We start from the raw sequence: 24605 nt of genomic DNA, 5'->3' as shown, positions 1-24605 counted from the left end.
TGTATCTGCAAGCTGTTGGCTAGAGCACACGTGCCAAGACCAGAGTAGGGAACAGTTTATGTGACAAAACTATCGGTAGAGTTGAAAATGCGATGGGAACACTTTGAGCTTTGTATTTTTATTTGGTACATGAACATTTTTTGTGTTTTTTTGTTGTTGTGCACTGCGTCATCAAGCACTGATTTCTATCCACAACAAGTCAGTTTGGTGGAAAACACACGACTTGCATATTTTCTTCATGCAGATTCTAGAATATTCACATGAAAATCTGTCACCAATTGGATGGAAACCTAGATACTGGCATACACACACACTGCACACACATACAGTACATGCACACACTGGTAGACACACACTGCATAAGCACACACACACACACACACGATTATCCCTGACACTAGGGCAAAGCATAAGCGTGACCACCTGCCCCAGTCGTGTGATCTCCTATCCTGGGGAGAGATGCCAGAGAGCACAGGCTGTTTCACCACACCTCAATCTGCTCCCCTCCCACCTGTCTCTCCTTGCCCTACTCTCCTTTCTCTGTCTCTCCCTGCCCTACTCTCATTGTCTCTCTATTTCTCCCGGTTCTGTTCTCCTATCTCTGTCTCTCCCTGCCTTTCCCCCTGTCTCTCTCTGCCCTACTCTCCTATCTCTGTCTCTCTCTGCCTTTCCCCCTGTCTCTCTCTGCCCTACTCTCCTATCTCTGTCTCTCCCTGCCTTTCCCCCTGTCTCTCTCTGCCCTACTCTCCTATCTCTGTCTCTCTCTGCCTTTCCCCGTGTCTCTCTCTGCCCTCCACTTCTTCCTGTGTCTCCTTTTAGCCTTGGTGCAGAGCTGCACCGCACTGCACTGTAACTAATGACTACAGCAGAGAGATGTATGTCTGCAGTTCCAATGCACAGAGCAGTGCAGCACTAAAACGTTTTGTTTCATATAAATGTGAATTTGGATCTTTTGTCACAGGTAGCCTTCATAAATGTCATGGCATATTAGAATACTTTGGTGACAGTAATCATTCTATAGAAGACATAGAAACCTACCATATACGGAAAACAAATAGGAAAGGGAGATAGAATATGAATAGACTATGACGGCACCCCAGATGTAGAGCTGTGATTAATTGCCAGCTGGTTGCAGCAAACACCAGTTTCTCTCTAAATTGACGTGGCAGAATTCACAAGCCTGACAAATGCTCTCTATCTCGCTCCTCTTTTTCCCATGAAAGAGAAAGAGTCCTGGAAACGGATGAATGCAAATATCAACTAGAGTCTGTCTCAGCCTCCTCCCTAATTACCATGAGATGGTGGACTGGGACACGAGTGTCAGAGAAAGTCCACGGTGAAGGATTCCTTAAAGAATATACACCTCCTCCTTCTCCCTCTCTCACACTCTGCTCCTGCTTGTGTCTCTCTCTCCAACACTCCCCTATCTATCTCTCCCATATATCTTGCTCTCTCTCCTACCCCCTCCCTCTCGCTTTCCCCCATCTCTCTCTCCAACAAAAAGGCTATTAATAGTACATTCCCTGCTCTCTCTCTCTCTCTCTCTCTCTCTCTCTCTCTCTAGCTCTCTGCAATTAAAGATGCAGTCAGATCTTATGCACTTACAAATTTGTAACATATTGTACGGTTTTTTGGGTGCGGGTAGGATGTAACATATCATACAAAATGGATGACGTACTACACAATTGTGCGTAATTTTCGGGGACCCATTTTGGTTCGTGAGCACTACTTTGAAAACCACTGGCTGAAATTATACAAAGCTTTGGATCATCACTTTAAAGGATGAAGCAACCAAAGATGCCAGGAGGCCTTGTAAATGTCCTCCACACAGCTGAGGGCTACAAAGACTCTGCGCTGAATGTACTAAGAATAACAACAAAATACTCTTTGATCTAATCACAGCACTTTGTATAGACACAGACAGCTAGCAATGGTTCTGCTAAAATTATCCTTCAAATCGATGTGCAAACTAATTCCTTGTTAGATGTTGAATACAATATTCAATTAATTCCCTCTCTCAACTATGAAATATACAAACCATCATTCTCAGTGAGAGCCATTACACATTTGCATGCATATCTAATTCAATTGATGGCATAAATATAATAAAATATTTGTCACTGGCCTACACACAATACCCCATAATGGTAAAAATAAATAGCTTAATAAGTCACATAATAGGTTTTATGGACTCACTCTGTGTGCAATAATAGTTTAACATGATTTTTGAAGGACTACCTCATCTCTGTACCCCTCACATACAATTATATTTAAGGTCCCTCAGTTAAGCATTTAATTTCAAACACAGATTCAACCACAAAGACCAGAGAGGTTTTCCAACGCCTCGCAAAGAAGGGCACCTATTGGCAGATGGGTAAAGTGAAATAGACATTGAATATCCCTTTGAGCACAGTGAAGTTATTAATTACACTTCAAACATCCAGTCACTACAAAGATCCATGAGTACTTCCTAACTCAGTTGCCGGAGAGGAAGGAATCTGCTCAGGTATTTTACCATGAGGCCAATGGTGACTTGTTTAATGGCTGTGATAGGAGAAAACTGAGGATGGATCAACAACATTGTAATTATGCCACAATGCTAACCTAAATGACAGACTGAAAAGAAGGAAGCCTGTACAGAACATGCATCCTGTTTACAACAAGGCACTAAAGTAAAACTGATAAAAATGTGGCAAAGAAATTAACTTTATGTCCTAAATACAAAGTGTTGTGTTTGAGGAAATACAACACATCACTGAGTACCACTCTTCATATTTTCAAGCATGGTGGTGGCTGAATCATGTTATGGGTATGCTTGTTATCGGCAAGGACTATGGAGTTTTTTTTAGGATAAAAAGAAATGGAATAGAGCAAAGCACAGGAAAAAATCCTAGAGGAAAACTTGGTTCAGTCGTCTTTCCAACAGACACTGGGAGACAAGTTCACCTTTCAGCAGGACAACAACCTAAAACAAAAGGCCAAATATATACTGGAGTTGCTTACCAAGACGACATCGAATGTTCCTGAGTGGTCTAGATATAGTTTTGACTTAGATCGGCTTGAAAATCTATGGCAAGACTTAAAAATGGCTGTCTGGCAATGATCAACAACCAACTTGAAAGAGCTGAACAATTAAAAAAATGACAATGTGCAAATATTGTACAATCCAGGTGTGCAAAGCTCTTAGAGACTTACCCAGAAATATTCACAGCTGTAATTGGTGCCAAAGTTGATTCTAACATGTATTGACTCAGGGGTGTGAATACTTCTGTATATTATATATTTCTTTATTTTATTTTCAATAAATGTGCAACATTTCTAAAAACCTCTTTTCACTTTGTCATTATAGGGTATTATGTGTAGATGGGTGATGAAATGTATATATTTTTGTACATTTAGAATTAATGCTGTAAAACAACACAATGTGGAATAAGTCAAGGGGTATGATTACTTTTTGAATGCACTGTATCTAGTCTATCCAACATGTATGGATAAGGGGAAAAAGGCCTTTCACACAGTAAAAACACACAAAACACAGTTTGGTTGAATTATTATTTTCTTCGTTATTTATATGACTTTGTTATCATGGTTATGGTCATTTTGAAGGATTATATGCATTTTAGTTTGACATGTTTTTCTTGTCCACAGATTGTCTTTTTGCTCCTGTAGTGTGCAGATCACACTCATTTAAATCCAGACTTCGCTAAGCATTATAGTACATTGTCAATTTTTTGGGGGCTCCATAATCCATTGTTGTTATGTACAGTATTTTCCTCACATTTCTTTTCATAGAAAAAAAATCTGGTCCATTGTACCAAAGTTGATAGTTGCAGTCAGGGCAGGCCACCATGTGTGAGAGTGTTGAAGGTGAAAGAGCTATACTGTACCACACATACTGTAGCTGTGTTTCTACGGTGTCATTCACTTTCAGACCACAGAAACACACTCTCTTGTTCTGACATACACATGCATAAACAGTCAATTGAATAGCTACTACTTGTGTAGCTACTTGAACGTTTACTTTGTTGGTGATGTAAACCATACAGTGCAGTACAAAGCTTTCATTGTGACCCAAATTCAATAAATTACAGATAAAAGGAAAATCAAACTGCTTTTTCACTCAGAAAGTTTATGCTGTATTTTCAGGACAGGTCAGGTGTGGTTTTACACTCATATTCAATGACAATGTTGGCGAAAGGAACAGCTTGCAGGATGTATTCACTTTCATCCCAGTTACTTACGACCTCCAATTCAGCATTTTTCTTTAACACACAGTGCAGTTTTTCTTTATTTTTATTGATTGAATGAATTGGGGCCTGTGCTTCGCTGTAAAAGTGGAGGGGCACTCATCATCGCGTACAATACTCAAATTCAAACCAACCAATAATCTGCATAGAAACAAAAACACAATTCTGAAACGACTCTACTTTTCTGTATTTCTGTGTTTTTTCATATTCATGGTTTGTTTGAACCTTTGTTAATATTTCCAATCTACAGTTCATCTCTGCATAGACTTTTGAGAGCATTTTCTGTTGGGAATCCTTCTGACTGTGCTTCTGGGGAAACCCTCTGTACACTTTGAGTTGTAATGGTCTAGTGATGCTTACTATAAAGCAAAAGATACATTTTAGATTTTTGCGACACTCCATTTTGGGAATATATAAACATTTCACATAGTAAATCTGCACATTGATAAAAATGGGTATACTCCATATATGGTTGTGCTTAGAGCATCTAGTAAACAAACTGTTGATACTCAACTACAATGTTTCTATTTTGATATGTTGCTAAATTTGAGTGTGTGTTGAATCAGAATGTGCCCAATTCAAACAAAATAGGTAAGCATGCTATCTCATGATGTGTTTTGGGAAGATCTGTCCATTGTAAAAAGCAAATAGAAAAATTATTTAAAAAAATACAAAGCATTTGCATGCATAGACTATGACTTGTTTTGGTCATACTGTGAGCAGTTTTGTCTTACTATGCACACATGCATTGATGGCTGTCACTTTAATGCAGCTGTACAACCAAGCTAAGATTCTGACATTCAGAGGTGGGCTCTACGTACACACTTCCACACATATGCACACATATGCACACATATGCACACACACACACACACACACACACACACACACACACACACACACACACACACACACACACACACACACACACACACACACACACACACACACACACACACACACACACACACACACACACACACACACACACACACACACACACACACACACACACACACACACACACACACACACCACATAATGGTGTACCTATCCACATCATGCACTGTTGATGTATATGATATGTGTTTTGGACAGCGTGGTGCATTGGTATTAGATGAGAAGTGTTACTGCTAGAATAAGGGTGAACATAATAACATCATATTATAGTAATGCAAACGGAAGCATCAATAAGCAGGGTTCCAGACCCAGATTATTTTTCCACACATTTCATCTCTACAAAATAATTAGCTACAAAATAAGTAGCGATTGCAGTTAAACAAGGTACTGCCAATTGAAGACACAAGAGAGGAAAGGAACATGGTGAGGACAGAGGGAGGGACCGGGAGCTAAGAACCTCACCTCTGTCCATATAGCGTGAATAAACACTGCAGCAATGGTGGCAGACATTTAGGCCTAAAACGTAAATGAGAAGACAGACCAGACACATTTGAGTCAAAGCTAACATCCTTGTGGCTATGCCAACCAATATTGACCAAAAGGTAAATTAGACGCAATCCATTTCACCATTTTGTTAGCGCTGGCTAAACATCCTCAGCTTTGCTAGTACTCTCCTGTGTCCTGAAGTTCACTATGAAAAGATGTAGAAAGACAGGAGACTCAGCAATGTCGTGAGAGACCTAGACCTCTGTAGTTCAGAGTTGCTACACGGCTACATACTTCAGCCGTTGGCAATATAAACCATCTCTCCTTCGAGCATGATAATATTTAGATAATGCTCATATTTTCTTATTGAGGGATGCAACTACCATAGATATATTACTGTACCTCCACTTCTCCTGTGAACTCGCTAGTGTATTAGGCATGCATGTCTTTGGCACTCTGTCCAACAGACAGTCCCTGAAATGGGGCTACACCATCAGTGCTGAAAATAAACAAGTGTCATTGTTCATATCATAAAACAAACATAGCAACGATCTGCATATCATCAAGGATTATCGGATTAACGCTATCATCTCCGTCATGGTCATCCTCATCTCTAAATCGTCAGCTGAATGTAAATTCCCCTTCTTATACGTCCCAGATTGCTTTGTTATCACAGATTAAAGTATGTAAGTAGATATTGAGATAAATATAGGTATCGTATTAAATAGTTTTCATAGGCATCTTTGATCTTCAATTCATGCTTCTAGGAATGTATTGAGGTCATGCAACACTAGGAAAGCAGCATTCAGTAAGCCTACTTGTTTTAAAGGCAGTTTAGGGAGGAAACATACTTTTATACATGTCCCTTTAGTCGTCCCAATGGTTCATCATGAAGACACAATGGACCCAGTTGAACAAGGCAGCCGTGAGTCGAGTCTGTCTGTAACTGAGATTAATGCTGCAACTACACTGTATGGGTGCTGTAATTAATTAACTAATGCATTTTACCTCAAATTACAGCACAGCTGCAATGTCGGTGGTATGTAAACACCTCTCTATGTTTTCAGCTCAGCGGTGTAGCAACAAGACTATGACAATGAACTCTACAGGGAATGTTACATTTAGGTCAAATGTCAGGAATACAATATCCTCCAAGCTATAGGGCTGGTTTGGGGCATGGTATCCTTTCAGACACCATTGTAACCTACATATGTTAGATAATAACCTCTCGACATCCCTTCATATGTATGACAGAAGGTTATAGAGGGCAAGACAATAAACAGTGTCTTTGGAGCAATGCTAGTTGTGTGAGTGAGAATACTCATTCAGATAAGAACTCCATGCAACAATCAACTGGCTACAGTTACTACCTACAGTACCTATCTAGCTACAGTAACGGTTACAGTCACAACTACTTACCTATCTATATGAGTTAAGTGGTAAATAAGTACAAATGAAAGAGGAAGAGACATTCACTTTGTCCTCAGAGCTGCAGTAAGACAGGTTCAGGTGAGTGGAGGAGGGAAGCTTGCATTGCCATGTACAGTAAACACATAAATGATGTAAGACTAGAGCAGTGAAAAGTCAAGGCCTTTTGTCAGTCATTCATCAGATACTGATGTTCCTGAAGAAAAGATGTGAAACCATCATAAGCTTATGGAGCTGATGGATGTCCTACATCCCTTAAATATTGTGAATTACTACTACAGTACCACACTCGTCGTGTGTCTCGGGCTCAGGCCGTGACAGGCCTCAGCCACTGGGCAAAAACAGGTTGAATCAACGTTGTTTCCACATCACTTCAACCCAAATATTCAATGTAATGACGTCTTCAATGTAATGGAATTTCATATTTTTTTCACCCAAATTTGAACCTAAATCCAATGACATGGTGACATGTTTTGTTGATTTCAAGTTGAATTCACGTTAGCTGACAACTCAACGAAATGTAAATCAAAAATAGACTTTGAACTGATGTCTATGCCCAGTGGGCAGAAACGGAGCATGCCCGCCTTATGTTCACACGTTCTGTAATCTCCAAGTAGTTCACCACAGGACGGGTTTGTTTAGTTTGCTCCAGGAAGCAGCATTTTGTAGCACGCAAACAGGAAGCAAAGTGTACCTTTGACGATGGAGGGAGACCAGGGTAGCGGCAGGCGCAGGGGGGCTGAAGCAGGATTGGTGGTGGGGTTATTCTGGAAGCGATAAATCACCTTTTTAGCTACATTTCTCCTCTTTTTTGTACTACCCTTCTGAGCAGGTAATTTAACCATTGGAATAGTCACACTGACAAAGCCATCTCCATGCAGACATCAACACGCAGAATTTTGATTATAAGATTTTAAGTCTGACAGAAGGTCAGTTTGAGGGCAAGGTGTGAGGTGCTAACAGTGGGAGTTAGTAGTGGGAGTTAGGGGAGGATTGAGCACATAGTTTCTGGTGTTTTTCATAATAAAGAAATGATGAGTACAGTTATACGTCCTGAATCTATTGCCTTGAGATTCCAGCAGCACATGTGAAATGGGAGGCTACACACCTGCCCCATCCTTTGACCTCTCAACCTCACTGAGAGGACAATGCCAGCTGGCTACACATCTGTGAGCATTTTGGTGATGTTGACATAGTTTGTGTTGGCCAGCGTAGTGCAGTTGGCCTGAGTCTTGAGGTTCTCTTCTGGGAGGTCCTCAATACTGTTGTTCACCCCTTCCTGGATCTCCATGTAGTCTGATTTACTGATGGTGGAGCCGCTCCGGCTCTTCTTCAGCTCTTCATTCGAATCCTCTTTGGCGACTGGGCCTAGGCACTGAGCCTGCTCCTCGCCCTCCGTCTCACGGTGGTAGAAGTAGTTGAAGTTGGAAACGATGACAGGCACGGGCAAGGCAATTGTCAGCACACCTGCAATGGCGCAGAGGGAGCCCACAATCTTGCCACCAATGGTGGTCGGGACCATGTCACCATAACCTACTGTCGTCATGGAGACAACAGCCCACCAGAAGGCGTCAGGGATGCTTTCAAACTGTGACTCGGGCTCATCAGCTTCCGCAAAGTAGACGGCACTGGAGAACAGTATGACTCCAATAAAGAGGAAGAAGATCAGCAGACCCAGCTCCCTCATACTAGCCTTTAGGGTCTGGCCCAGGATCTGAAGTCCCTTGGAGTGTCGCGACAGCTTGAAGATTCGGAAGACTCGCACTAGACGGATGACCCTGAGAATAGCCAGGGACATGGCTTGCTGACCCGCCTGGCCATCCTCTGGTTTCTCAGCCAGCTCTGTGGCCAATGTGATGAAGTAGGGGATAATGGCAACAACGTCAATGATGTTCATGACGTTACCAAAGAAGCCTGATTTGCTGGGGCAGGCAAAGAGGCGCACCAGGAACTCAAATGAGAACCAGATGATGCAGAGCGTCTCCAGGATGAAGAATGGGTCGGTGAAGTAGGTGGACGTGAAGTAGATTGTGGTGTTGGTGTTGGTGTCAAAGACACTGTGCGGTTCGTCGTCGTCGTTGCGGAAGATGGGCAGGGTTTCCAGACAGAAGCTTACGATAGAGATAAGGATGACCATGACGGAGATGATAGCGATAATCCTAGCGGGTCCTGAGCTCTCTGGGTACTCAAACAGCAGCCACACTTGTCTCTGAAACTCATTGTCAGGAAGCGGCCTCTCTTCCTCCTTGACGAAACCCTCATCCTCTCTGAAGAGCTCAATGGCTTCATCCCCCAACTCATAGAAACGGATCTCCTCTGAGAAAATATCAAGGGTCACATTGGCCGGCCGCCGTAGCCTCCCTCCTGACTGGTAAAAATAGAGAATGGCATCAAAGCTGGTTCGGCTGCGGTCGAAGAAATACTCGTTCCTCAGTGGGTCGAAGTAGCGCATCCTCTTTTTGGGGTCCCCCAGCAGAGTATCAGGGAACTGGGAGAGAGTTTTGAGCTGTGTCTCAAAACGTAGCCCAGAGATGTTGATGACCACTCTCTCGCAGCACTCATGGTCAGCGTCAGGGTCGTACTCAGCCGGGTTCCCCGGGTGCGCTGCCGCCTCATCAGAGGGGTCACCAGTGGCTACAGTCATTCTGCGGGGGGAGCAGGCGCCTGCACTTTTCAGTGGGGCTGGGCCCTGCAGCCTGGAAACTGTAGGGAGGGGGATGGAGGAGAGGGAGGGGGTTCAATGCCGTAAAGACTGGTTGGCTCACCTCATGGATGGATCTGTCTGGAAGGGACAGAGACCAGAGAGAATTTAAATAATATAACATAAGCAATTCATTTGATAGCATTTGTGTTATTCTGTCTGTCTGTCCTCTCAAGCCATATATTATACTGTAATGGAACAATGGCATAAAAGTTACGAAAATGTACTTCTGTAGGCTACAAACAAAGTACTCAGCTTTCTAAAACATACATGAACTACTATAAATGTGGAGAAACGTAGTGTATGCCCAGAGCTCAATGATCCAACTAGTTTCCAACTAGCATAGATATAGTTTATGAATCGGGGCATGAGCTCCTTATATTCGGCTGCAATGGATAATATCCATTCACCTTCTGCAGTGAAATCATGCATGAACGTACCTTTGCATATAGGAAGCAAATATATACTACCCCTTCTCTAGCTTATAATATAAAACCAATAACTGAATAGTGAAAAAAGTATGCACTCTTTTTTTCTGTTCCAAGAAGCCCTCGATGTCACTTTTTCATCATTCACTTTAAGGTAGTTTTGTTGGAGCATTTTAGACTGGTCTCAAATGGTGACTATCTCTGAAATATTCAAAAACATCCATAAATTATTAACCGGCAGTAGGAAAAACGTTTCAAGAGAAAAATATTCTGTCTGCCCTCTACACCATCTCTTGCATCTTCCATCAAAGAGGCATAGTTTTGTTAAGCGCTATTCAGTTGATAAATACTCAGAAGTTAATAATAATACGGGCTATTTTGTTCAATGGTCATCTACTTTCTCCCCTTCACTGCAGAGGTCGAGTAGACTTTTCAGAATGAAAGTCGTGTAGGTTATAGCAGACGTTTTCAACATCATAGGCTACATACCAGCATTCACCTTGTTGAAAACGGGGTGTTAGTTGCTGTTCCCATTGGTCACTTGGTATTAGGGAGTAAATAGCCAGTGGCCAACAATCCCTCCGGTTCTAATCCCTCCGGTGATTTAGATCCTGAGAAGAAGAAACGAATCTATTTCCTATTCGGGACCGTTAATACGATCATCATGTTGTCTGCAGCATCACCACTCGCGCGCACCGGCGTTGGAGAGGTACAGAATGCGGGTGTGTCCTCGCCTCCCCCTCCCCGTCTTCGTTCCTCGCTCAGGTTGTCGTAGGATGGCGATTGACACAAAAAAAGGAGGGGATAGGGTTCCGACCTGGAGGAATGGTACTTCTGGTAATAGCCAAAGGTGCTAAGAGCGGCAGAATTCTATGCATCCAGTGTCCTTAGCCGCTATGACGTTGCCCGCACCAGACAGCCGCAAAGGTAACTGTCCTCATACGGTGCTCAGTGGCAACATCTGCAAAAATAAAAGCAAGCAGGGGAGGTGGCGGGGAGGCGTATTACAACGTGTGATATTACCAAAAAAAAGGTAAATTAGTAGGCCCCCAAGATGCAGACGAACACAGAGAGGGGTTGTGGGTTAGACTAACGGGTTAACATTGTGCTGATGGATAACGTTTAAATTACCAGGCAGGAAAAAAATGATATGCTGCAATCATGGCTCGTCACAATAACCCTAGTCAACTACATGAGTCGTATTAAAAAGTAATCCTGGCAAATAAATTAAAAGTCTAATTGACAAATGCTCAATAAAAAAATCACATTATTTTCTCCATCATTTATTACAGTATATAGAATACAACAGTTTGTAAAACGCAGAATGCTGACAGAAATGCTCATGTAAGGGGATATGCCTGTGGTTGTCTGCAGTTTAGGGAATAGAGAGGATTCAAGCCATGCAGCCTCCTTATACATTGTAAAGAGAACAGAATCTTCCGACATTGACTTAAAATGACATGCATGAAGAATCACCCTGGACTGAGAGACAGAGTATGCAATTCCTCAGTGTCAGATGGAGAATCATTGGCATCTGCATCACTTTCTCTGTTCTCTGCTTAGTTGGGTGTAAGGCATGCTTTAATTACCCTAGGTCTCAGTCCTTCTAATGATCAGTACAGCCATTAGCCTGGTGTAGCCGTATCTACAAAGCTTAGTCAAACCTGCAGTCGGGCACTGCTATGCATACAAAGAGACAGGGGATGGAGAATGGGCGAGAGAACGCGCTCTCTCCACCCGCGCTGTGTAGCCTACCACTACTCACCTTATCTGCAGCGTAGGATATTTAAAGTGAACGCATCTTTTTATTTAACTAGGCAAGTCAGTTAAGAACAAATTCTTATTTACAATGATGGCCTACCGGGGAACAGTGGGTTAACTGTCTTGTTTAGGGGCAGAACGACAGATTTTTACCTTATCAGCTCGGGGATTTGATCCAGCAACCTAACCTTTCAGTTACTTGCGCAACGCTCTAACCACTAGGCTACCTGCCGCCCATTCTTGGCCTTTATTAATAGCTAATAATTGTATATTCATGTGAAATGTAAGCTATCATTCACTATGCACGACCCAGTTAACAGTGTTAACTATGTAACTATGTAAATGTGTAACTTACAACTTTAATTATGCAGTAACACTGTAGGGTGCTATTTTGCTATCTGACATAGGCCTAATGTCATAATGTCATGCATAACTTCAAAGTGCTTCGGTTATTAAAGTGATCCCCAAAAATTATTATGTCATATGAAACTGTGACACTTTCCAGACATGAGGGAGATAACTAGGGGAGTGGTTTCATAATTGTTGGACGATTTGTAAATGCCAATGACACAGCAACTTAGAGTTTTGTTCGGTTCTGCATCCTCATATTGTCATCAATAGGGGCATCCAAAATATATTTCTTACATTTTAAAAGACGTACAGTTTTACTAATTTAAGGAAAGACTGCTACTGTACATGTAATATGAGCTACATCATATCGATTCAATGAAATAATAAAAAATAAAAAAACATTCTCATCTGGGGTGATTCTCCAGTCATAAGAAGGCAGTTATCATGTATGGCCAAAGCTTAAACAGGCAGAAATCAACACAGACACCCCTCGCCTCACCAGTCACAACATTGCATCACTCACAGACCCAGCCACTGTGAAGGACTCCCACTAACAGGACACTATACTTTGACTGACTGTGCAAGGATTTAATCAGGGACTTCTAGATACCTTTAATACGATTTCTTATGAAATTATGAGTTACATGGCAGATGTTTGGAAATGGTTTTGTCACTCTACATGTCTTTGGATTTCCTTTAGAAAGAGTGCAGAGAATTTGTCTTTAGTTTTCTTTGAGAGTTCAGAGTTTGTCTTTATGTAACAGTTGAGCTTCCGTCCCTCTCCTCGCCCCTACCTGGGCTTGAACCAGGGACCCTCTGCACACATCAACAACTGACACCCACGAAGAATCGTTACCCATCTCTCCACAAAAGCCACGGCCCTTGCAGAGCAAGGGGAACAACTACTTCAGGTCTCAGAGCGAGTGAAGTCACCGAATGAAACGCTATTTGCGCGCACCACCGCTAACTAGCTAACCATTTCACATCGGTTACATTTAGTTGTCTTTGAGAGAGCGCAGAGAGTTTGTCTTTAGTTTTCTTTGAGAGAGTGCAGAGAGTTTGTCTTCAATTTTCTTTCAGAGAGTGCAGAGAATTTGTCTTTAGTTGTCTTCGAGAGAGTGCAGAGAGTTTGTCTTTTGTTTTCTTGAGAGGGTGCAGAGAGTTTGTCTTTGGTTTGTTCAATTTCACAGCCTGGTAAACTCTCTGACTCTGGTACTGCCCCATTTGGATGATGACTCATAGAAAGTTATAGTCTGCTTTCACAGCTCACAAATACACTTTACATGATGTCAAGTGAAAAGTGAATGAAAACTGCCTACATGACTTGAAACATTGTAAACTTCTGTAGGTGGTATAAGTCGTTTGTAGGTGGCATTGAGCATTATTATTGTGCGACTTTGAGAGTTAAGTCAAGAGCCATACCAAAATACAATAGAATTATTTTTGTTCATATTTTGCAATACAATTAATTATGTAGACAGGGGAGGGGGATCAATAGTGAATGCCATTCTGGCCAAAAGGAGCAATGAGAGAAAGTGCAAGGAGAGCAGCAATGACCTGAACGACCTGCTGTGTCAAAGTTTGGGAGGGAATCCCCTGCAAGAGGAGGAGGTGGAGGGATAGGGGAAGGAGCAAGCTGGTGATTTGTGTGAGACTTGGCTTCATCAAGGTTACTACTGGCAGCAGCCCCTATAGTAGGAGGGAGACTGTCAAGGATGCCCCTGCAGCCCTGGACCGTCTGCCACACATGCGCACACCTTTCCCACGGTCCCTTAATGGCTTTCCCAGGTTCCCCCTGACAGCACAGACATTATTTATGAGCTAGGGGCCCGTTACAAAGCCTGTTAATCTAGTCTCATGAAGCTCAGTTCACGTTGCATTAGCTGTCTACCCACTGGGCACACACTGAATTGAATCAACATTGTTTCCACGTAATTTCAATGAAATTACTTTCAACCAACATGGACTAGATGTTGAATTGACTTCTGTGCCCAGTGGGTACTTAAATTAAATGTGAAGGCCCTAGTGCTCTAAGTCAGGGGTGTCAAACATATGGGCCGAGGGGGTCCAATCTGGCCCGCGGTGGTTTGAGTAAAAAATAAAACAATAATAATAATTACATATGCGTTTATTTTTGTTTATTTTTTGGGGGGGGTAGGGACGATCTCAATATACTTTAAAATGACAAAAACTTGTTGAAAAAAGTTGAAACTATGTAGAAATAGTAATGCACCTACATTCATATCGTTTCTATCAGGAATCAAGGTAAGACCCAGATGCAGACTGTCGAAGCAACACTGTTTATTGTAGCAAAGACAGGTCAAGGCAGGCAGGGGTCGAATATCCAGGGTAAGGCAAAGGTACAGGACGGCTGCCGGACTCAGGGTCAGGAACAGGCAGGGTTCAATAATCCAGAGGTGGAGCAAAGGTACAGGACGGCAGGCAGGCTCAGGGTCATACAGAGAGGTCAGGCGGGCGGGTACAGGGTCAGGACAGGCAAAGATCAAACCGGGAGGACTAGCAAAGAGAGGCTGGGAAACGATAGGAGCTGACAGGAAAAACGCTGGTAAGTTTGAATGAACAAGACGAACTGGCAACAAACATACAGAGAACACAGGTATAAATACACAGGGGATAATTGGGAAGATGAGCAGCACCGGGAGGGGGGTGGAGACAAGCACAAGGACAGGTGAAACAGATCAGGGCGTGACAGTTTCTTGTTAAGTTTAGGCATTAACTCAGCATTTTTAAGGCTAGGATTAAGTTTAGGCATTAACACCAAATTCTTAAGGTTAAGCATTAACTCCGAATGGTTAAGATAAGGGTAAATGTTTGGGATAGGCTTAAAACAAAAATATCAAAACAATTTTCTGTCACTGGAATTGAACATGCAAGCTCCGACAGCTCCATCCACAATGCCCTAGCAACACTGAAACCTACTTGAAGGTAACAGTGCTCACGCCCTCAGACATGGATGGACATCGAACACTGAATTGTATCATGGGTGACCTGCCTGGTTTCTTGACTGTGTCCAACCCGCAGGGAGCATAATGGGTAGGGGACTATTTTTTGCTAATTTTGACAGCAAGGAAATATAGCACCTTTTCAGTGCGGCCCTATGGGCCACGTTGAAGACCTAATGCAACCCCCGGGCAAAATGAGTTTGGTGTGCGTTTCAATCAGGTGGTGGTGGGGGAGAAGGCTAAAGGGTGACAACAATGAATGGCATCTGAGGGGTATGGATTGTGTGTCACTCCACACCCGTCCACTTCTCCTGATCAGTCAATACCACCAGGCCATATGAAGGAGAGCTGAGAAAAGCACCTTGATGAGTGGTGAAACTAAGGCTTTGTATCTTATGGGCTCCTTTTCTTAGATAATGTCTGGTAGCTCAACCCATTTTTCAGACCTTTGTTCCATTGACATATAGTGCTGTGGTACGGCAGTACGGTATACGGTGCAGTTAGTGGCTTTGGTTCAGTATCAACTCGTGTTTGTTCTTGATGCATCTGTTCCCTGTCATTTACATACAGCTTGTGTTAGCATAATTAGACTTATTGAAAATGCAGTACAAGTTTGTCTCTCTCACCATGAGTAGCGTTGCAATTCTCTGGAGGGCTGTCTATTTGTGTGGAGGGTAGCAGAGAGCAGGGAGCTGTGTGTTCCAGGCAGAGGACTATTGACACTGCAATGCACCATCGCACGCTTGATAGCCTCTTGTTATAAGACGGCACCTCATCACTGCCCACTCTGAGCAGCTTGACAGCACACACACACAATCTATACACGCTTAAACACACTTACACAACACACGCTATACATGCTTACACACACACATGTCATATCACCATTTTGGCCTGTATAAATAATCAACGAACATTACTGTCCATAATTCAAAGTGAGAATCACAGTAACTGGTTAATGAAGTACTAAATACATACTTTAAAAGGCTTACATTTACAAAGATACAAGGACAATGATGATTCAAAGAGAGATTCAAGGACACCTTCATTCAAAGAAATATCAACTTCTATGACATAAATAGCTTTTCAGCCAAGATCAGGTAGAGCATTCAGTAAGGACCCAGTTGTCAGAAGGTGGGTGTAGCTGGTGCATGAAGTCAGGCGCAGGAGAACAAAATGAGTGAGCCACGTACTTTACTCAAAAAATAAAGGCACAAGGTCAACAAATACACTTGACCAATAACCAACGGTAAATATTACGCACGGGTGAACACAGCACCCGTCAAAAAACCAGCCATCATAACCGAACTGAACATAGAAATAATCACCCACAACAAACAAATACATGAACATGTAATTGGATAATGAAAACCAGGTGTAGAAAATAAAGACAAAACCAATGGAAAATGAAAGATGGATCAGCAATGACTAGAATACCGGTGACGTCGACCGCCGAACGCCGCCCGAACAAGGAGAGGGACCAACCTCGGCGGAAGTCGTGACTCCAGTGGAGAGGGGCAGATTATATCTATATATTATGCACTTCCCTGCATTTGTTAAATGTTGCATGAAAATGCATTTTCTTGCTGCTGGATAAGATTATGTAATTTCCTCCTGTGAACGATAACTACATTAGAGTTACAATACCCTCATTAGAGTTAAAATACCCTCATTAGAGTTACAATACCCTCATTAGAGTTACAATACGTTAATATTTGGTACTGTCACGCCCTGGCCATAGAGAGGTTTTTATTCTCTATTTTGGTTAGGCCAGGGTGTGACGAGGGTGGGCATTCTAGTTTCTATATTTCTATGTTTTCTATTTCTTTGTGTTTGGCCGGGTGTGGTTCTCAATCAGAGGCAGCTGTCTATCGTTGTCTCTGATTGAGAACCATACTTAGGTAGGCCTTTTTTCCACCTGTCTTTGTGGGAAGTTGAATTTCTTTATGGCACTTAGCCTTTAGCTTCACGGTTTGTTTTGTAGTGTGTATTGTTTTGTTTGGCGTCTTTTCTAAATAAAATAACATTTACGCTCACCACGCTGCACCTTGGTCCTCCTCCTTCAACAGCCGTGACAGGTACAATACCCTCATTAGAGATGCAATGCCCTCATTAGACGTACACTACCCTCATTAGTGTTACACTACCCTCATTAGAGTTACAATACCCTCATTAGTGTTACAATACCCTCATTAGTGTTACAATACCCTCATTAGTGTTACAATACCCTCATTAGTGTTACAATACCCGCATTAGTGTTACAATACCCTCATTAGTGTTACAATACCCTCATTAGAGTTACAATATGCTAATATTTTGTTACAATACTCTCATTAGAGTTACAATACCCTCATTAGTGTTACAATACCCTCATTAGTGTTACAATACCCTCATGAGTGTCCGTCCATCTTGTAAATCTTCATTTGTCTGATGGACTGGGACTGAAATGACCTTCCGGTATACCCTCAACAGATAAGATCAACATCCTTTTCCTTATGACAGCTAGCTATTGTGCACCCCAAAGCAGAACGTTTTTACAATACATTTTCAATGAGACTGAATTCATCTTCCTCCCCTTGGGATGTCAGTAATTTCAACATTATTGTGTTGGACAGAGAGAGACTATTACTGGGCAGTATCTTGTGGTCCCATGAGGAGTACAGCTAGGGGACGTGCTATACATACCATACAGGATACTGAAGGAAAGCAAGGTCGCCTGAGCCTATGCATACTGTAGAGTGCTACTAGACATGCGGCGCTGGTAATGTAGACATCCTAGGTGAACAGACTCCTCAAAAAGACCCAAGGTTAAGTACTGTAATAGTCAGACATTTTAGAAATACCCTCTGGTCTGTCCTTCTCTGTGTCCTTGTGTGGTGTCCCTGTGTGGTGTCCCTGTGTGGTATGCACCTTTTCTATTCATAGACTGTCCATACTTTCTATACACACTAATCTAGAAATATTTATATTCTAGCCTCTGACATTGCTCTTTTTGATATTTCTTAATTTCTTTTTTTTGGGGGGGGGGTGCATTATGTGTGCATTGTTTTGTGTTGCTAGGTATTACTGCAATGTTGGAGCTAGAAACACAAGCACTCTGCTGCACCTGTGATAATATCTGCAAATGTGTGTACGTGACCAATAAACTCTGATTTGGTGTAGGGTGCGAGGACAGGAGGGGGAGATCCAGAGCGAGCCAGTCATACTGCAGCCTGGACCACGTATAGCCACAGCAGTGCGGACAGCATGAAGAGAGAGAGCACGGAGCAGACGCTGGAGCAGAGCCAGGACACCAGGAGAAAGAAGCACAAGGGCATTCATATCACTGCAGCAGCAGCCTCCCTCGCGGCCTGACTAGTTCACCTCAGATAGACCGAGGGGCACACATACACCACTATAGACCAACACGCTCCCAGTACGGACAGGTTGTATTAAAAATAATGTATTTTATCCAGCAGAAGTTGGAAAGATCAAAGGTTACAGTCCATTCCAATGTGACATTTGACTGAAAGGCCAAATCCAAAACATTAGCTTTTCTGACAACCACGCAAACAGTAAACAAATTAAGACACCAACCAGTATACTAACCTTTTGTTGCAGGGAACCATTATCTATGAGCTCATGTGAGTTTAGTTTGGCTCTGCTGCACTGCATGACTCAGGCCCTTCAGACTGTCTGCTTCCTCCAGTCAGTGAGAAGCAGGGTTGATTCAGTGCTACTGATAAGATGTAGGATCTTAATTTGACCCGTATTGTCTCAGCAAAATAATCCTGGATTTGAACATTTAGTCCATACTGTTGCTTGATCGATGGTTAGGTCTATTAGCTGGTCAAAGTGAGGCTCCTTGAAAAGTGGAATACTGTTAATATATGGTAAGCCTGTGCGTTAGTGCGGGTTTTCAGTGAATTTATGTAAATCACAAAGCACCTCTACATTTCCTGCTGTGCAGAAAGATTTCTCAGCAACAAAAGAGTGATCAAATTAAGATCCTACATTTGTACAGGGGATTCCCTGTGTGCCATGAGGGAACTTAAATGTGTGTTGCTGGGGCCTGGGCCAGAAACAACTGGCTATCCCTTACCTCTTAGCCCCTAACCCTTGACCCCTTGGGATTATTTGGATGTGAGTAGTTATTCTCCGTGGGGTTGTTTCTGCAGTACTGCAGGTTTTTGTCCCAATTTAGTGCCATCATACTTGATTCACTAAATAACCAATTGATCTTTCACACCTTGAGTAACTGAATCAGGTGTTTCACACCAGATTAAATTATGACTGTTAAATTATAACGGTTTTAGTAACATGATTATATACTGTACAGCCAGTGTGCTTAATAACACTGTTGTTGTTACATCCAAACCTGAAATGCCTCTGCCATTGGACAGTGTTGTGCTTAGTCTTATATTGTTGCTATGGTGACTGCCCCTAGGGTTTCATCAAGCAGAAGTAGGAGGCTCTGTGATCCCTCCTGGAGAGTCTCTCTCTCCTCTCCTCTGGGATATTAGAGGTAAAGTTAAAGCACAGTGACACAGGACTTTGCATGTCCTTCTAGAGGTCGATGCATTCTACAGTGTCCTCTAAAGTACTAAAACATTCAGTACAATGAAAAAGGTCTTGTAATACCTTATTGCTTTGCTAGACTTTATTGATAGGTAGAAACACATTCAGAAAGGTCAAGATGACAACACAGTTCTGTAACTGTGTAATTTGTACTTGTTAATGAAAGTCTTTTTCCCCTCTAAATAACCAATTAATGTATTAATACATTTTCTGTGAATATCTCTGGTATCCTTGGTCTCATTCGCGCTTCCTAGACTGATCGGATAGTGGATCATCTTTACACATACGGCCAAAGAGCAGCACAATAGAATGGAAACACTTTAGAGTAAAACCCTTTCTTTAATAACTGGCTTGGTATTTATATCCCTTGGGAGAAAAGGATATGTGTACAATAGCCATGATATGGTTTGTGGGCCTTCCTTAGTCTTGACTCAAAATGTTGAACAAACGCAGAGTCATGATACAGAAGAGTGAATTTTATAAATATCCCCCAGCCTGCCATTAGACGTCCTCTGAAGAGTAGATGGATGGTGTTCCATTTGTATCGAGTAATAATAGCAATATGTCTGAAGCATGCTATATTTCTGTCCGCAGCCCTATAGCTTTTGAAAACCTTTTTAAGGCTAAGACAGGAAGTGTTACAGATATACACAATCATCAGTACAGTTGGTGAAGTTAGTAGTACAATAAATTAACTCTCTCTCTCCCCAGAATGCACTGCATGTCAGCTGCATCCCCTGTATCATTATAGCTTGCTGCTACTGATTCACTCCTTTCATGTGGCGGATGTCTGCCTGAGAGTAGAGGGGGATGCCTGGGGTCTCCTTGCCTCCTCTGGATGAGCATGACAAACACACACACACACACACGTCTGCTTACAACGAGAGCCCCTACCGAGCCACAGAGAAGACCAGCCCGCTGTGAGAGGCTGACAACACAGAGGGGCTTGGCTTCCTTAAGTGCAGCTAATCCATGATATGGACTGTGTGTGTGTGTGTGTGTGTGTGTGTGTGTGTGTGTGTGTGTGTGTGTGTGTGTGTGTGTGTGTGTGTGTGTTCTTCCTCCAGCACAGTGGCAACAGAGAGAGTGCCTCTCCTGAGAAGGGTCTCTCAGCACACTGATGCCGAGGGTTCCAGGGTGCAGTCAGCCAGGCGTACTGTACCAGCTGAGACGATCTACATTTTACAGCTGGGCATCGCTCAAACGTACATATATACTGTCTGTACTAATGTTCACATTCACACATACATACTGTCACACACACACACACACACACACACACACACACACACACACACACACACACACACACACACACACACACACACACACACACACACACACACACACACACACACACACACACGTAATGTACAGTATGTACAGTAATTATGTGCAGTTGACTAAATAAAAACGGAATCACATGCCTCACCTTATGTATTAAACATACAATAGAAAAAAATGACTTTTTTTTTCCTGAGGTGCACTGAACTGCAGCTTGAGGTGTTCCACATAATCATTCAAATTGAGCTCCACTGACAAGTGATTTATAGCTCAGGGTAACTCACAGACATGTTTTCATTTTCCCAAACATAGAAATACTGAAGTGGGGAGAAATGAAGAGTGAACCCTATTTCCAGAGAGAACAAAGCCACTCAGCACTTCTGATAAGCCACCTGCAGCTGTGACGTCATGGTATTATATTGTATTGGGAAAAGAGGATGACAGAGGAAAGAAGAGAGAAGAGAGTGGAGGAGGAAGGGAAAGAGGAGAGAAGAGAGTGGAGGAGGAAGGGAAAGAGGAGAGAAGAGAGTGGAGGAGGAAGGGAAAGAGGAGAGAAGAGAGTGGAGGAGGAAGGGAAAGAGGACGACGCATTTGTGTGTGTGTGTGTGTGTGTGTGTGCTTGTGTGTGTGATAAATACATTTCCTCAATTACATTAATTCTTCAGATAAACAATCCAAACTTGTTACACTGCAATATTTTCACTCAACAGGCAAAAGCTTACTGTGTTGATGACACATTTATGTGCTTACATTTGTCCTGGGAAAACGACAACACACCATGAATACATTGTGAGGCTGAAAAACATGATCTCAGTCCTCTACTCCGCTGGGGACGGCCATGGACCAACCGCAGCCCTGATGTGGACTAGGGACGGCCATGGACCAACCATAGTTCTGATGAGGACTGGGGACGGCCATGGACCAACCATAGTTCTGATGACGACTGGGGACGGCCATGGACCAACCACAGGCCTGATGGGGACTGGGGAGTTATGATGGGCGACATACACAGTGTGACTTCTTGTACTGGCATCTCTGGGATTGTATTCCAGATCTAAGACACTAGAAAGAGAGCGAGAGAGAGTGAGAGATCAGCACAGAGTACAATACATCATCTTTTTCTCTGATAGACAGTCCATGGGAGGTGTGGTGAGGTCTTAGCTGAAGGCACTGTGTCCATGACACCTTGCCTCTGGGGTCTCTCTCTCTAGGCCAGTACAGTATGTGTGGTTGATGGTGGAACCATAGAGATCCTCTATATCTTGATGTATTTCAGTTGGTGGGGCGTTGAGCTGCTGGAGCTTGAGTCCATTGGTATGTGTCAGGGTAATTCTCCTCTAGGCCTGTGGAGGTAAGAGATTAATGTACTACAGGTTTTATTTTATTTTAGTGAAACTCAGGCAGTTTGTATGGCTATGTAATATGTACATGACCAGAAGCTCTCATGCTTTTACATATTTCAATGACATGCAGACATAATCCATCACATAACAAAAGGAAGAATAAGAGAGAGATGTACACTACCTTTCCGGTGCATGTGTTCTGCTGCAGCAGTGTTGGTTGGGCGATGCTTTCCGGTGCATGTGTTCTGCTGCAGCAGTGTTGGTTGGGCGATGCTTTCCGGTGCATGTGTTCTGCTGCAGCAGTGTTGGTTGGGCGATGCTTTCCGGTGCATGTGTTCTGCTGCAGCAGTGTTGGTTGGGCGATGCTTTCCGGTGCATGTGTTCTGCTGCAGCAGTGTTGGTTGGGCGATGCTTTCCGGTGCATGTGTTCTGCTGCAGCAGTGTTGGTTGGGCGATGCTTTCCGGTGCATGTGTTCTGCTGCAGCAGTGTTGGTTGGGCGATGCTTTCCGGTGCATGTGTTCTGCTGCAGCAGTGTTGGTTGGGCGATGCTTTCCGGTGCATGTGTTCTGCTGCAGCAGTGTTGGTTGGGCGATGCTTTCCGGTGCATGTGTTCTGCTGCAGCAGTGTTGGTTGGGCGATGCTTTCCGGTGCATGTGTTCTGCTGCAGCAGTGTTGGTTGGGCGATGCTTGTTGGCTGGTTGAGATGAGGTTATTTGATCTAGCCAAGTGAAAATATCCATCCCACTAGGGGGAAATTACATGTGATTTAGGATTGTCAAAAATAATTTCATATTCTGCCATTATTAGTTCATTCATATTTGATTACACTATGCATGTTTGATATCATAACGTGCACTTTATACAATAAAAAAGTCTAGACGTATCATAATGCTGAACATAACAAGCTTGTATCCTCCCTGTCCTACATATGTTATCTCACTTGAGGGCAGCACTGAACTTTGTTTTGGGCATAGACTTTTCAGAGTAGTGGTGGGTAAATTTCTAAGGAGATCTGTGAAGCTAATTCTGCCCTAGCCCATTTAACTACCAATTAATTAGACTACTACGATTTTCTCCCACATTCAGCACTATCACTTTCAAATGACAAATGGTTTTTCAACTAGGATAATGTATTTTTTTCAGAGATAGTTAGACCCTAACATTTGAACTAAATCTAAATGATGCGTAACTGATTGAATGTAGGTGAATTGGGGTCTGATTAGCCTTGATGGAAGGGAACCGTGCAGCGTGGCTATGATTAATCCTAACAGAGACGGAAAAGCAGAACAGCGCTGGGACACCACCCTGCGGGAGGTAGCGCTAGTACTGTGGAAGTGACCAGCAATACAGCTCCCAGCCCTGCGCGGGTGAAAAACAAATCAATATTTCGTTGACATTACAGCGTGCAAGCGCTGTCCTTCCCACATTTTAACTTCCAAAATACTCCCAAAGACCTCCATAATAGTATTTTAAAGATGAATTATTAATCAGAATAATCAGGCTACTCATCTTCATTGTTGTTTTAAGTGATTCATTGTCAGACATGGATAATAATCGTACTAAAAAATAAAATAACATTAATAATTATACGAATATTACTAAATGCTATTCTTATTAATTGTATTTACGTGTTTATGTGTATATATACATTTATTATTTACATTTGCTATGTTTTCGTTTATTATTTATTGGCCACATTATATGCATGTTGTTGTCTTGCTCGCATGGGTTGTCTATGTCCAATGCCGTCTCCTATTTTTGGCATAGCCTTTGTGTTTGTTTTGAGGGGGACAGTTCACAGCCGTGTGAGGAGAACAAGGGACAATAGTTTGGCTTGACGTCAGCCCCAGTTGGCATGCCAACTCAGAGAGATATCGAGCATAAGCCTCTAGTAATGACAAGGAATTGTGATGAGCGATTGCATTTTCTTCAGATAATAAAATATAGGTATATAATAAATAGCTAAGATTTAGAACGGGCTGTTGAAATATTGATATATTACTGCGTTTTGATGTTATGTTGATCCCATTTTTGATTTAACACAACCCAAAACATGTTAAGTGATGTATTTATTCATTTACTGTGGCTATCATTGATTTGATGTCTTGGATATAGGCTACAGAAAAAACTGCCTCCCTTCTGTAAAGTTGAATAA

General features: G+C 42.6%; 2 protein-coding genes across 4 annotated transcripts in view; both read right to left on the bottom strand.

Annotated features, from left to right (window-relative positions):
* Positions 1 to 5438: 5438 nt before the first annotated feature.
* On the bottom strand, positions 5439 to 11887 carry LOC129851421 (potassium voltage-gated channel subfamily A member 2-like). Of its 3 annotated transcripts, none has more exons than XM_055917935.1 (2): positions 11780 to 11887; positions 5439 to 9843 (listed from the first exon to the last, which is right to left on the bottom strand). In XM_055917935.1, exon 2 carries the CDS (start codon positions 9703 to 9705, stop codon positions 8221 to 8223), a length of 1485 nt encoding a protein of 494 aa, XP_055773910.1. In that variant the 5' UTR covers positions 9706 to 9843; positions 11780 to 11887; the 3' UTR covers positions 5439 to 8220. The 3 variants fall into 3 exon arrangements, with proteins under 3 accessions (XP_055773910.1, XP_055773908.1, XP_055773909.1); XM_055917933.1 differs by lacking the exon at positions 11780 to 11887 and adding an exon at positions 10680 to 11747; XM_055917934.1 differs by lacking the exon at positions 11780 to 11887 and adding an exon at positions 10690 to 11747.
* Positions 11888 to 19865: 7978 nt separating this feature from the next.
* The window catches only part of LOC129851420 (uncharacterized), an 8729-nt gene continuing 3989 nt past the window's right edge, over positions 19866 to 24605 (bottom strand). Inside the window, exons 2-3 of the mRNA XM_055917932.1 lie at positions 22631 to 23194; positions 19866 to 22449 (exon numbers count right to left, since the gene is read on the bottom strand). Coding sequence (XP_055773907.1) covers positions 22444 to 22449; positions 22631 to 23194 — 570 coding nt within the window. The 3' untranslated portion in view covers positions 19866 to 22443. The remainder of the gene's footprint in view (positions 22450 to 22630; positions 23195 to 24605) is intronic.

This window comes from Salvelinus fontinalis, chromosome 3, assembly GCF_029448725.1.
Source record: "Salvelinus fontinalis isolate EN_2023a chromosome 3, ASM2944872v1, whole genome shotgun sequence".
Classification (NCBI taxonomy): domain Eukaryota; kingdom Metazoa; phylum Chordata; class Actinopteri; order Salmoniformes; family Salmonidae; genus Salvelinus; species Salvelinus fontinalis.
This window is presented reverse-complemented; position numbering and strand designations above follow the sequence as displayed.

Excerpts from the sequence above, each read along its gene's own strand:
- LOC129851421 (XM_055917935.1), bottom strand. The coding sequence starts at position 9,705 with ATGACTGTAGCCACTGGTGACCCCTCTGATGAGGCGGCAGCGCACCCG.